The sequence below is a fragment of the Felis catus genome, chromosome D2 (assembly GCF_018350175.1).
Source record: "Felis catus isolate Fca126 chromosome D2, F.catus_Fca126_mat1.0, whole genome shotgun sequence".
In the NCBI taxonomy this organism is placed as follows: Eukaryota; Metazoa; Chordata; class Mammalia; order Carnivora; family Felidae; genus Felis; species Felis catus.
In genome coordinates, this window is record NC_058378.1 from 47,584,404 (window position 1) to 47,598,061 (window position 13,658).

The following is a 13,658-nucleotide window of genomic DNA, read 5'->3' on the forward strand; positions in this document are numbered from 1 at the left end:
GGTTAGAGAAAAGAAAGACAACATAGTTGTCAAGGAGGGATAGATAGGAGGGGGATCAAAATGCAGTACATGTTAAAGGAGTATGATCCTTTTCTGTTAAGTTTACTTTTTTTTTTTTAAACTAGTGGCAAAAACAACAAATAAATCAGCAGGCCAAAAGTAATTTGATTCAAATCGAAGAACAAACTAAAAAGGCCAGGCCACTTCTGTTTTCTTCTGTTAAAAAAAAAAAAAGAAAGAAAGAAAGCAAGAAAGAAAAAAGCTCTTAAGCAAAGAGATATGTCAGGAACTATTAGTGATAATGGTGGTAGAGGCCCAATGAAAGCTTGACGATCATTTCATTCCTCTGTATGATTCCACATTTCTCTGCTCTCAGTCACAAGCAGTAACAACTCAAAAATCATATGGAGTAGTTACTGTAGAAAACAGAATTTTGTTAATATGGGTTATAAAATATTCTTAAGATTTCCTTAAGTAATTTCTCTAAGGCAAATGGATAGCATATTTAAAACTCATAAGTATGAGATCAAACAATTCAAACACCAGAGAAGCAATTCTATTTATAAGAAACTAATGTCAGTATTATCATTCAGCAAATTAGCAGATAAATAAGAATATTAAATGTCCTTCAGATATATTAGGAGATCCCAAGAGAAATTCATAAATGAATATTGCTGGGAAAGCCAAAAAAAAGGTAGAACATGGTTCCTTGGATATAATTAATATCAGAAATACCTTGAGAGCATTCTTTTTACCTTTCTTCCATAAAAAGGTAACTTTTATGCTAGGTTACTTTGATTAATAAAATATTTCCCTTAATAAAATCACAATATATGCTGCATATGAATCCTCAATTTTTAAATACTCCATCTATAAGATACTTTATCCAAAACTATATTGAAATTATTTCAGAAAGCCCTTGAAAATCTTTAAACCTCAAGATCTCCATTAAAATATAAAATATAGTGGCACCTGAGTGGCTCAGTCGGTTGAGCATCCGACTCTTGAGACCAGCTCAAGTTGTGACCTCGGAGTGGTGAGATCGAGCCCACATCAGGCTCTGTGCTGACTGTGGAACCTGCTTGGGATTCTGTCTTCTCTCCTTCTGCCCCTCCTGCACACACACACCCTCTCTCTCTCTCTCTCTCTCAAAATAAATAAATAAATAAATAAATAAATAAATAAATAAATAAATAAATAAATAAATAAATAAAATATAGGCATCTGACAACATTGAAAAGTTGGTCCTGACGGAACTACATTTTATCAATTCTAAAAGGCGCATGTTTTTCATGTACTAAACTTCTGAAACTGCGATACAGCTTTCATAATGGAACGTATCTAGCCTTTGCCACTGGTCTAGATTACAGTTGAATTTTTCCAGAGAAAATGTGCATCTGCTTCTTAGTCATCTGGGAGCAACACCAACCTGATCTAGATCTGAATTAAGTCCTCTGTTGCAGGCTTTTGTGGATCACACTGATGATATGACTTCAGACCCCAAACTTGAGACTTGTGGTTCAAATTCTCAGGGGAGATTTTTTTGTCCTTTCTCTAGCCAGTGCCAAGGTTGGCACTTGCAGTTCCTTTGTTGTCTCCTTTTTGCACAGCCAGGTACATTTCTCAACTATCCTTACACTGAAGGCACAGACCTTTGGTGTATCAGCTTTGTAAGAGAGGTCTCCTATGACTGCCCATCCTGAGTGTTTTTTCCTTCTTAGTGGTACGTAACATGACACTTTTTACCATCTACGATATCCTAGATATGATGAAATAAAGTACTTTAAATAGGTTTTTATAGTTTCTATTCGGTAGACTTCAGAACTTCTTTATAAGGTAATCATTAACTTGTAAACCTCTTTTATACCACTACTTCCTCCTTAAGCCTGTAGCTTTCCATCCTAAAAACTTGTAAGATGTTTCATTACATTTCTACAAAAGACTAAATTACCATGTACAATGAAAAAGCCAGAAAATAAAATGCCTAATTATAATTTATTTTTTCAGCCTAATTCCTAATATTTATGATGGTTTATAAATTTCTAGTTGAAAAAACAAAATTTTAGCTTTTTCCCTCAAATAAATAAAATCCTAAAACTTAGGCAAGTTAGTGTCTAGAGAAGATATACATAATTTGACTCCAAGGACAGAAAAGTAAACTCTGAATTACTTAGGTATAATAATGGAATTCATTCTGTTTAGCACAGTACATTTATAATAGCAAAAATATACTCATCTTTCCAAAAAATTATTACAAATTCTAATTTGGCTTTATGTCTCACAAACACAAATGAGCCTTCGTTTCCTTAATTATTTTATTCAGTATAATGAACAAAACTAAAAATAAGAAATAGATAACTCTCCAAAGAAGCATGATTTTTTTCCTTAAAAACCAAAATCCTGATAACTGATTTATTTCCAAAAATCTGAGCAATGTTCAACAGCAATACCTTCAAAAAGAAAAAAATGCCAAGTATACTATAATGTGAGATTACATACTAAAGGAAGAATATGAGAATATTGACCTTAAAATGATTCAATGATGTGCTTTAAGGCAAACCAACAACTGAATGGCCAGAACTGAAAAGAACTCATTTCACTTGACCAGAGTTGACTTTCTCTACGTAACAAAAGCAAACTTTGGGATGCTCTGGTTTCTCTTATAATCAACTTTTAGAAAAGGCCACCCACTGATAATAGCTAACATTTATTATTAAGTACGTAACTTCTCATTTAATATTTACAACTACCTTATGAGGTAATTATCATTATTCTTTGATTTTAGAGGTCAGGAAACTAAGGCTTAGAGGTGTTAAGAAACTTGTCTGGGTCACCCAGCTCCTAGGGTAAGAGTGCCAATACCAATCTATTATTAGCTGGTCGCTACCAGCACTGGTTATACATTTACCACTACTGCCTCTAACTTCTTTTTCCCACAGAAAAAGACAAACATGTAAACACTAAGTACAATATAAGAATTTTATAAGAATTCTACAGTGTGTAAAGGGGCCACAAAAGAGAGGGATGAGTAAGCAGGCAACAAATTGGCTGTCCTCTGCAAATAAACTAATTGTTAATAGTCAATGCTTCTTTAAACAAAGAACACCTGGGGTGCCTGGGTGACTCAGTCGGTTGAGCATCTGGCTCTTGATTTCGGCTCAGGTCATGATCTCATGGCCCTGGGATTGAGCCCCTTATCATTGGGCTCTGCAATGACAGCGCAGAGTCTGCTTGGGATTCTCTCTCTTCCTCTTTCTGCCCCTTCCCCACTTGGGCGTGCAAGCATACACTCACTCGCTCTCTCTCTCAAAATAAATAAACTTGGAAGGAAGGAAGGAAGGAAGGAAGGGAGGGAGGGAGGGAGGGAGGGAAGGAAGGAAGGAAGGGAGGGAGGGAGGGAGGGAGGGAGGGAAGGAAGGAAGGGAGGGAGGGAGGGAGGGAGGGAGGGAAGGAAGGAAGGAAGGAAGGAAGGAAGGAAGGAAGGAAGGAAGGACGGATGGACACTCGAAATGTATTTTTTGGTCAATATATTTTCTTTTCAAAGTACTAACTTACTGTTTTTAATTCATGAAAACTTATTAAAGTATGTTCCACTGTTCTAATTTCAGAGTATATAAAAGTCACACATATTCATAGCACACATTTAATGTACATACATAGCATACGCATAAAATCTGAATTATAATATTGAATTATTTGGTCTGGGCAGGAAGGTGTACTTTGAACACAAAATGTTTCTGACCTGTCACTCAATCTGAACTGTCCCCATCAGTGATAAAAATTATATTAAGAATGAAAGAAATTTACTTTTCTCTGTGACTCTTCTAAAATAGCAGAAGAGTGTCTTAAGTTTCTCTGGTTTCCTTGATGAACGTCCTTCAAACAACCTGAAAGAGATCAAAAATAAAGAAAATAAAAAAGGGTGATTTAAAATGCCTTAATGAAAATATAAATATAAATAAATAAATAAATACCTTAATGACCCACAAAACTACATCTACATTGCTACTAAGTAAAGGAAGGCAATTCTGTAATGACAGAAAACTGGAAAACTGGATTAGAACAGCATCTGGAAAAGACAAAAATCAACTAGAACTAGGCATCTTAAAAGTTGTTCAAGTCAGATGGCACTCTCTAACAACCACATTTCTCCAATCTGTCCTTCTCCAGGGAGAAGGCACCATCTGGTCCCCCAAAGTCAATTAGGCCAGTGAGTAAATGCTTATTTTCCCAATGGCAAACACTAATAATTCACAATATTGCTAGGTAGTTAAATGACTGAACAAAAATGGTACCTGAAAAAAAATCCAAAGGATTGTATTCAGGGAGGGAGGGCAGTGGGTGGTGACAGTAATGACAAGCAGGCATGACAAAGTATTTGGGGCCTGACAATCTTTGGTAATTAAACAGATATACCCTTTGCATAGTGACCAAAACAGTGCCTACTCATCTAGTTTCCAGTAACCTGGACTTGCACTACTTAATTTAGTTTCCTTTGAAATGATGTGGCATTGTTAATGGTAACACATAATGCAATTTATCCTGAGGAAAGAAAAGCAGGGCTTTGGAAGCATATGACCTGAATAAGTAGTTCACTAAAGGATTTCAAACACAAAAGCATGCTTTTGGGCATAAGATCAAGCTTTCCAAAGGCATTTAAAAATTATAAAGCAATTCTGAGCTATAAATGATGAGTTATTATTTATCTGCCTCTAGTCATATACTCTGGCTTTACAACCAGAAACCCTTCAAGTAAAAGTTCATTTTAATAAGTGCCGAAACAGGTGAAATTTTTCATGATTAGGAAAGCAGGCTTATGTAACTATGCAGAGAGGGAAAAGTTAATTCCATGAGAAAATCCTATTGAGCAACTGAAATAAATTAGGAAAAGGGAAGGAAATGTAGATTTCAAATGATCCTGTTTTCAATGACCTGAAATTCTGTATTCAGGGTCAAATTTCTGAGAAAACAATTTATGTGAATATTTATTTCCTGAAAAGAATACTAACATCAGAAAAGTATTTTAACTAAATTTAAAAGTGAACTAATTCAAAAAATAAAGTACAATAAAATTGAGCTGATTTTTAAAAATAGTTGAAGAGAGCCTATATGATCATTTTTCCTCATTTGAAAGAACTTACTTTTCTAAAATGTTTATTACAAATACTCTTAAAATCCAGTTGCCTGCTGAAAGAAAAGATCTTTGAGAGAGCAGATTTCAGCTTGGTTTCTTATGCAATGTTGTCAACCAGGATAGAGTTTATTTAAATCAAAATGATAGTCAAAATGAAGAAGCCACTTGGCAGTTTAATTAAACATCCAGTATCAAATAAATGTGATTTACTAAATGAATATCTTGGGAACCATTGCAAAATCCCTTTCTAGGTTTACTACTTAGTAGAGGGAAACAGTATGAATACAAAGGCAGCCACCATCTATTCTTAGAGATGAACTGATGCACTATGTGATTCAATTAAAGTAAAAAAGTTCCAATTCCACAGAACTATTGTGTAGTAAGGAGAAAATAGCTGTTGTCCTTAAGAAATAATTCCCCCAAACATAAAAAAGGGTCCCTTGCTTCTATTTGTGGTCAGTTGTTTATAAAATTGCATAGAAGTTCACATATTTCATAACCACAATGACAAATTAGTAACTCTAAGAGACTCTTGGGACTATAGATTTACTACCCTAGCAATACTGACTTTCCTGGAAGATTGTATGGCAGTCATTATCACCTACTACAAATGAGCACCACTGTTTATTTTTTTTTAATGTTTATTTATTTTTGAGAGAGAGAGTATGAGCGGGGGAGGAGCAGAGAGGGAGGGAGACACAGAATTGGAAGCAGGGTCCAGGCTCCGAGCTGTCAGCACAGAGCCCGACGCGGGGCTCAAACTCACAAACCGTGAGATCACGACCTGAGCCGAAGTCGGATGCTTAACCGACCGAGCCACCCAGGCGCCCCTGCTTATTATTTTTTTTTAATGTTTATTTATTTTGAGAGAGGGAGAGAGGGAGGGAGGGAGGGAGGGAGGGAGGGAGGGAGAGAGAGAGAGAGAGAGAGAGAGAGAGAGAGAGAGACATGGCACGAGCAGGGGAGAGACAGAGACACAGAATCTGCAGGAGGCTCCAGGCTTTGAGCTAAGAGAGAGAAAGAGACAGGGCACAAGCAGGGGAGAGACAGAGACACAGAATCCAAAGAAGGCTCCAGGCTTTAAGCTGTCAGCACAGAGCCTGGCATGGGGCTTGAACTCACAAACGTGAGATCATGACCTGAGCCGAGTCAGACACTTAACCAACTGTCACCCAGGCGCCCCAAGCACTATTGTTTATTTTGCAGGTCCTAACCTTAAAGGTACAAAATCAAAGAGAATCTCAATGTATTGTTTATTTGTTGTTCCAAGCCTAATTTCAAATCACTCTGTAACCAAATATCTGGATGGAACATGAAGTGCCATGTGACATGGAAGGAATGAGAGACAAGAAGGAGGTAGGAAGTCAGGAAAGATGAAATAGGTTTAAAACCCTTGCATGAAGTCTAAAATTCCACAACAGGGAAGTCTGAAAGAACTATGCATAGACACCCAAATAAAATGAATTATCCTGGTATGAAAGCAAGTGAAAATAACATAAAAACAATGACAAACAACATAAGCGAAAGTCACAAGAATGAGAGACAGAAATGCACCAGAGAGAAAAGGCACCAGAGAGAAAAGGCACCCACAGAGAGAGACTCAGAGAGAATGAAGATCGTCTTATAATAATCAAGCACTTTTAGATTTTTTTAACTTCTCAACACCAATTTCTTTTTTTAGGTTTCCAAGTCCTGGGTGTGTATATTTGAAGGCCTATTTTGAGCCAGGAGGCATGCATATGAACATGCACATAAACTAGACCACAATAACCCCTCTACATGTAAGGAGGACATTTTGACATTTAACTGAGTGGTAATTAGAGAGTATTTAAAAAAGCAAGCAGGGGAGCCTGGGTGGCTCAGTGGTTAAGTGTCTGACTCTTGATCTCAGCTCAGGTCTTGATCTCAGGGTTGTGAGTTCAAGCCCCATGTTGAGCTCCATGCTGGGCATGAAGCCTACTTAAAAAAAGTTAAAATAAAATAAAATGAGCATACAGAAAAAGCCAGTCAGGCAACTTCACTTTTTGTTATAAACAAAACTTTTTATTTTCAAGGAAATAAGTCAATCGAGGGTCAGATACTTATTAACTATTGTTTTTCTTTCCATACATATAAGGTAAATCATAGTTCAATAAAATCTTTCCCTGAATAGAATATTGATAACATTACTGGAATTGGATTCTAGACACACACACGCACACACCCATGTGATTTCGAGTTAAGGATTAATCCCATTAGCACACAGTAAATCAAACCCAAAGCACTATAACTTCCACTTTAAAATGGATGCAAATAATAACCTGGAACCCAGCCATACAGTCATTCTTGGCTTTTCTGTGAAGCACTCTGCCATATGGCCCCAGAAGCACTTTCAATCCAGGGAAGAGGAAGATGTAAAAGCCTCCTGGGCTGACCACTGCTGCAACCCACAATTAATCTCTGACCATCAGTTTCTAAGCAATCTCAGAAGCATCAATGCTAATCACATTGGAAGCCTTTATATGAATGTTTAGGCCCTGAAAGGCAAGCAGGGGAAAAGGTCAGGGGTATTTAACATAACTAAGCAGGGCTGGAAGAACACAACAATAAATAAAAACAGGAAGACTTATTCAATTTATTGACATCAGCCTCCTACCACATACTCTTAACCATTTTTCTTATTCAATCAACTAGCTAGCCTTAGCTCTTTTGAGGCTAAATACATTCACACACACACAACTCCCAACTGCCAGAAACTATAATCATAAATAGCAACTAGGCCAAAAAGAAAACACCACCACAACAAAATGCTCCATAATCAGCTTACCAAATGGCTCATCAAATTAGGTACTTGATCTTTCATAAGTCACATGAAAAAGGGGAACTTCTGGTTGTTTTCCATCTCTGGAGCACACTCAGAGCATTTTGCTCGAGAAGAAGCGAGACATAACGAAAAGAGCACGGAGTCTGATGGAAGACAGCGTCCTGCTTGTTCTGCTGACAAGTCATTTACTTTCACTGAACCTATTAGTATAGAAGGTTCCCTACCTAGAAACTTCCACAGATAGAATCAAAGTAAGCTGTCAACAGACAGCATCAATGATCATGTATAGTCATCACTCCTGCTTTTTGCTAGTTTAGGCTTATTAAACACATACCATCTCAGTGAGAGCCAGGTGCTGCCAGGATTCCTTAAAACAATTGTGGTTAAGCCATACAGAGAAAGACAGATATCATATGTTTTCACTCTTATGTGAATCCTGAGAAACTTAACAGAAACCCATTGGGGAGGGGAAGGGGGAAAAAAAAGGTTAGAGTGGGAGAGAGCCAAAGCATAAGAGACTCTTAAAAAATGAGAACTGAGGGTTGATGGGGGGTGGGAGGGAGGGTAGGGTGGGTGATGGGTACTGAGGAGGGCACCTTTTGGGATGAGCACTGGGTGTTGTATGGAAACCAACTTGACAAGCTTCATACATTGAAAAAACAAATTAAATAAATAAATAAATAATAAAAAAATAAAAAAAATAAAGATTTATAAAACAATTGTGGATACTACCACAGGCTTTACCTGCCCAACATTCTGGTGATCAAAAGAACATCTATCAGCCAGAAGACAAGAATATGCCTGGTTTCAAATCTCCAATGGATTAAACTCTCATTTTCTGAAAATACTATTGGGATACCATAAGTTTAAATCCCTCATGATCTCACTCTGGACTGATGAATAGTTTTGGTTCATTTTACAGACCAAGGATTATTTCTAAGGGTAGTTCTAGTTTCTGATTAGCTATGAGTTAAGAAGTATTAATCTGGTTCATTCAAAGGGAGGCTGGATAGCAGAATGGTTATGAGACAGCTTCTCGAAGCCAACTTTATCTTGAGTTTGAATCCCAATTGTACCAGTTAACTTGATGAAGTAATCCTACCCTCTCTAAGCCTCCATCTCCTCATGGGAAAAATGAGAAAACAATACCTAATTTATAAAACTGATGCATCAAGTAAAAAATAACAGCAAGGTGATTAACACATAGCAAGTACTTAATAAATATCAGGTATTGTTATTAAGAAATTGGGGCACCTGGGTGGCTCAGTTAAGCATCCAATTCAGCTCAGGTCTTGATCTCACAGTTCAGGGGTTCGAGCCCCGGATCGGGCTCTGTGCTGACAGCATGGAGCCTGCTTCAGATTCTGTGTCTCCCTCTCTCTCTGCCCCTCCCCACTCGCACTTGTGTGTGTGAACAATAAAAAAAGAATTATTCTCATGCAAAAAAAAAAAAAAAATCCAGATAGTGCTGAGTAAGCAGAGATACTTGAGATGAAATAGGACATTACGTAATGCCCAGCAAAAAAAAAAATCCACTCATTTACATAAAATGCTTATATTATTCAAATCTATATTCCCTTCATTAAGAAAAACTCCTCAGCCTCTTTTTCCATCAAGCCTAACAAGCTGACACTCAGAGCCAACCAGCTCAGCCTTCAGGAAAAATGCCCATGCACAATGAAAAAGATAAACACACCTTTGCCAAGACATTCTAGCATCCTCCTGTCAGAAGTTTAGCTGAAAAGCAATGATGCTTTAAAATTAAAACATGTATTAAAATTGATATAAATTCTGGTAATAGCGGCAGGAAATGGGATGTCACAAAAGCCAAAGCTTCCCAAGACTTCTTGACTTCTATCTGTCAGCCGTTCCAAACCTGAGGTCCACATTACTGTTGAGAAAAGAAGGCTGCTAGTGTAGCAGGTGCCCAGCCCTCAAAGGGCCCTGTGGACGTGTGCTTCTTTCACACGCTGACTGTACAGTGAGGGTGAAGGGGGGTTATGATACCCTATCTATGGGGTTATAGAAGGGAAGGAAGAAGCTACCCACATTAGCTGTTTGGGAAAGGCTCAAAAAATCTGTGGGCTTCCAACCTCAAAATCAAAGTACAAAAATCACCCATTCTTTTCATTAACTTTGTCTGATGATTGACTTGTAACTATTTTTCTTCTGATTATAAAAGTAATATATTCTTGTTAAAAACAATTTTTAAAATATAGTAAAGGATGAAGTAAAAGCATTAAATGTGTTTCTCTGACTACCCAATAGGAATCATACTTTAATTCATTTTCTTGTCAGTCTACTTTCCATGCTTATACATGTACTGATGTGAACATAGAGGTATGTTAACAGATACAGGTATTTTAACATAATTGAGATCATATTCTATACGTAACTTTTCATTCCTTGTGAAAGCCTACAATTGTTAATTGAAATCATGCTTAATCTTCTGCTCTCTTTCTGTGCTTTTTCTTGTTTTACCTGATGAGGAATGTGTATTTGTAGTCATCCACAGAGAGCTTAAAGCTCTTAAAGAGGAAAGGGCTATAAACATTTAACCATGATACAGGACTAACATTATCTGTGAATAGTTTAAATACTCTTTTTTTTTTTTTTTTTAAGTAAACTCTATGCCCAACATGGGGCTCAAACTCATGACCATGAGATCAAGAGTTGCATGCTCTACCAATTAAACCAGCCAGGTGCCCCTAAATACTGAATTCTTTATGGGTGAAACTTAACATCTGAAATTTGGTTACACACACACACACACACACACACACACACACACACACACATATAAAGTGGGGTTGGATAGGTGAAAACGGAGCAAAATAAAAAATTCTGGTTAGTACCAAACTTGGGTAAGTAAACATGGGGTCATGATACTGTTCTCTTTATTTTTTAGCATGTTTGAAAATATCTGTAACAGATCTTCAAAATAACTTTTTTGGAGAAGAGTCTCTCTGAAAGAACCTTAACTTAGGAAGAGAATGCATAGCTCTTATCTAAAAAATAAATTTAAAAGGTATATAATTAGGTCAAAGAATCAATCTGAGAAAGCTTATAACTAAGATATCAAAGGTTTATCTGAGGGACAATCAAGAAGCATGTACTAGCTGACTACTCATCCTGTGGAAACAAACTATAAGTGGCTATGGAGACACTAACTCTAAAGCATTATTAACTAGACCTACTTCTTACCAAAATCAAAAATCAGAAAAACACAAAACCACTGGATCGGCCTTCAGAATTCTGGATAGAAATTTGAATAATTTACAGCATCCCTGGTGATCCTGGAGCTAATCAAACATTTATTCCAAATAAACAGAGAGACTACTTACTGTATGGAGATTTATAACTATAACTAATACTCTTCATGGAAACAGATAATTACATTTCTACAGAATTAAATTTCCATTGTTTACTTACATACCAAATTTGTCCATTTCCTTTTCTGTATTAAAAAGGAAAATCTGCAAGAGATGCATAGCCCTTAACTACAAGTGAGTAGAAAAAATTCTTTAACAATTTCTCAAATAAGCAAAAAAAAATTATATTTAATAAACAGGTTCTTTACACAATTGCAATTGCAGATACCAATGCTGTGTTTTCTCTCAATTCTATCCCAAATGCTAAAGAAATCAAAGGCAAAAACTTGAACTATATATGGCTTAAAAATAAAATATCTCCTAATTGCTAAAGATGAAGTTTGAAAAGTAAAAGACAATAGACTAAGAATGAAGGATCTAGTTTTAATCCTAACACTCTTCCACTAACCAGTCAATTTCTCAAACATTTCATCTATAAATTTTATTTTCATTCACTCAGTGTGGATTTACTGAAGGCCTACAATGCATGAAATTTAATGAAAGATTCAGATCCCACTGAAAGGCTTAAACAAGCAATTATAAAGAAGTAGGGTAGGTGGTACAGCAGGAAAAGTAGAGAACACAAAAGGCACATGCCCAGTTGTACAAACCCAGAAGAACCCTGGATGCCTCTCTTCACCCACTCACAGATACAGTTTGTCACCATCACACTGACTTGTTCTTCAAATGTCATCACACCTCTACCCCCACTGATACACTATCCCAGCTATCAACCTCTCCTTCCTAGTGCATCGCAATAGCCTCTCCACCTGGGTAAACTCACTGTACTTCGGCCCCTCTCCACTCAGTACCCACATTGTAATCAGAACAAACTTTTGAAAATGTAAATGTGATCAGGTGCATCAGCTTCCCCCTCCTCCCATACCAAATCCTTTAATGACTTTTTATAACCTTAGGAGGGCCTTGCAGGCACAGTAGGATGGCCTACTGGCCCCCATCCCCTGCAGCCTGTCCTCTCTCTGTGCTGCAGCCGCACTGGTCTCCTCTCAGGCTCTGGGCATGTCATGTCCTTCTCATCACAGTGCCCCTTTGAACATGCTGTACCCCTCACCCAGAATGTAATCATCTCTCCTTTCCTCCTTGGTAAAACCCCCTACTCACCCTTTGTACTTTAATTCAAAAGTTATTTCCTCAAGAAAAAATTTTACTAAACTATATTAAACTATTATTAAAGTATATTAACCTTTGTCAAACGATATCCTTCTATAATAGAGTATTATAATGCTATGTACCTCTTTTTTATAGAACAGAGGTACATATAGACCATCATACGAACCCAGGGGAATAGCAAACCTATCCTGGCAAGATCAGAGCTATCAGAAACAGTGATACTTGAACTGATGCTCGAAGAAGGAATAAAAGCCTCGTGGAAAGACACAGAAGTCAGAAACTGGTTTGTCCTTTCTCTTGTAAGGCACTTAACACACTATGAAGAATACTGAAATTGCTTACTGTATATTTGAACTAAATGACTAAATACTATTCTCTTAAAACAAACTTAGCTAACGTGCTGACTCAAAACTAGGTTAACAACATGTCCCTCACAATTGGCATTTACACAAAGAGAAAGAATATGGTATAAAATGGGTATCTCTTATTGGAATTTTAAGTAAGTTTTCTTATACAAATGACATTGTTTTTCATTGTTTCCCCATTCCTTTCTAGTGTTGATAATGGAGAGTAACTATATAATAACAAAGATTTTCATTGAACTTTAATGATCTTGCCTACAAAATGGCAAAAATACCACTTAACTCACTGCATTATAAAGATTAAATTAGATAACTGGACATAAAATGTTTGGTCTATGGCAAATCACTGGACAAATATTAGTTCCTTCTACCCTTCTCTATTTCACTGTTTAAGAGGTGTTCTCTGAAAACATACCGATTGAAGTTAATGTCTGGGTAGCTAGAATACTCGGATTTCATCTTAGCATTTCGCCGGGGAAATGTGCAGAAGAAAGCATTAGCTAAAAGACTGGCAATCTGTTCCTGTGACATTGTGATGGAATGATTCATCTTCTGTTTCAGGAGTGGTATTGGCTGATAGAGGAAACAAAATATACAGACAAGAAGAGCCATAATTAGTTTAGCAATTTCAAAAGCAGAGGCACCAAATTGCATTTGCTAAATTAAGGCAGGAATAATTTCAGGCCACTCTTGAGTTCTTAAATCAGCAACACTGTTGAAGTCAAGGGCAGTTCATCAAGGATGATTGGAAAAGTGTACTTGTTTGACAAACTGCAGATTTCTAATCAATAATGATGATAGTGAAGAGAACACAAAACATTACTTATTAGTGGAAAACAAGATTGTTTTAGCAAGTA

At 36.8% G+C, this 13,658-nt stretch overlaps 1 protein-coding gene across 7 annotated transcripts in view; it reads right to left on the reverse strand.

The window, feature by feature from the left end:
• Positions 1-13,658, reverse strand: part of PARG (poly(ADP-ribose) glycohydrolase) — a 133,422-nt gene that overhangs the window by 59,733 nt on the left and 60,031 nt on the right. For all 7 annotated transcript variants that reach the window (XM_023240676.2, XM_023240678.2, XM_023240675.2 and 4 more), the window contains 2 exons: positions 13,217-13,374; positions 3,808-3,887 (listed from right to left, as the gene is read on the reverse strand). In XM_023240676.2, coding sequence (XP_023096444.1) covers positions 3,808-3,887; positions 13,217-13,374 — 238 coding nt within the window. The remainder of the gene's footprint in view (positions 1-3,807; positions 3,888-13,216; positions 13,375-13,658) is intronic.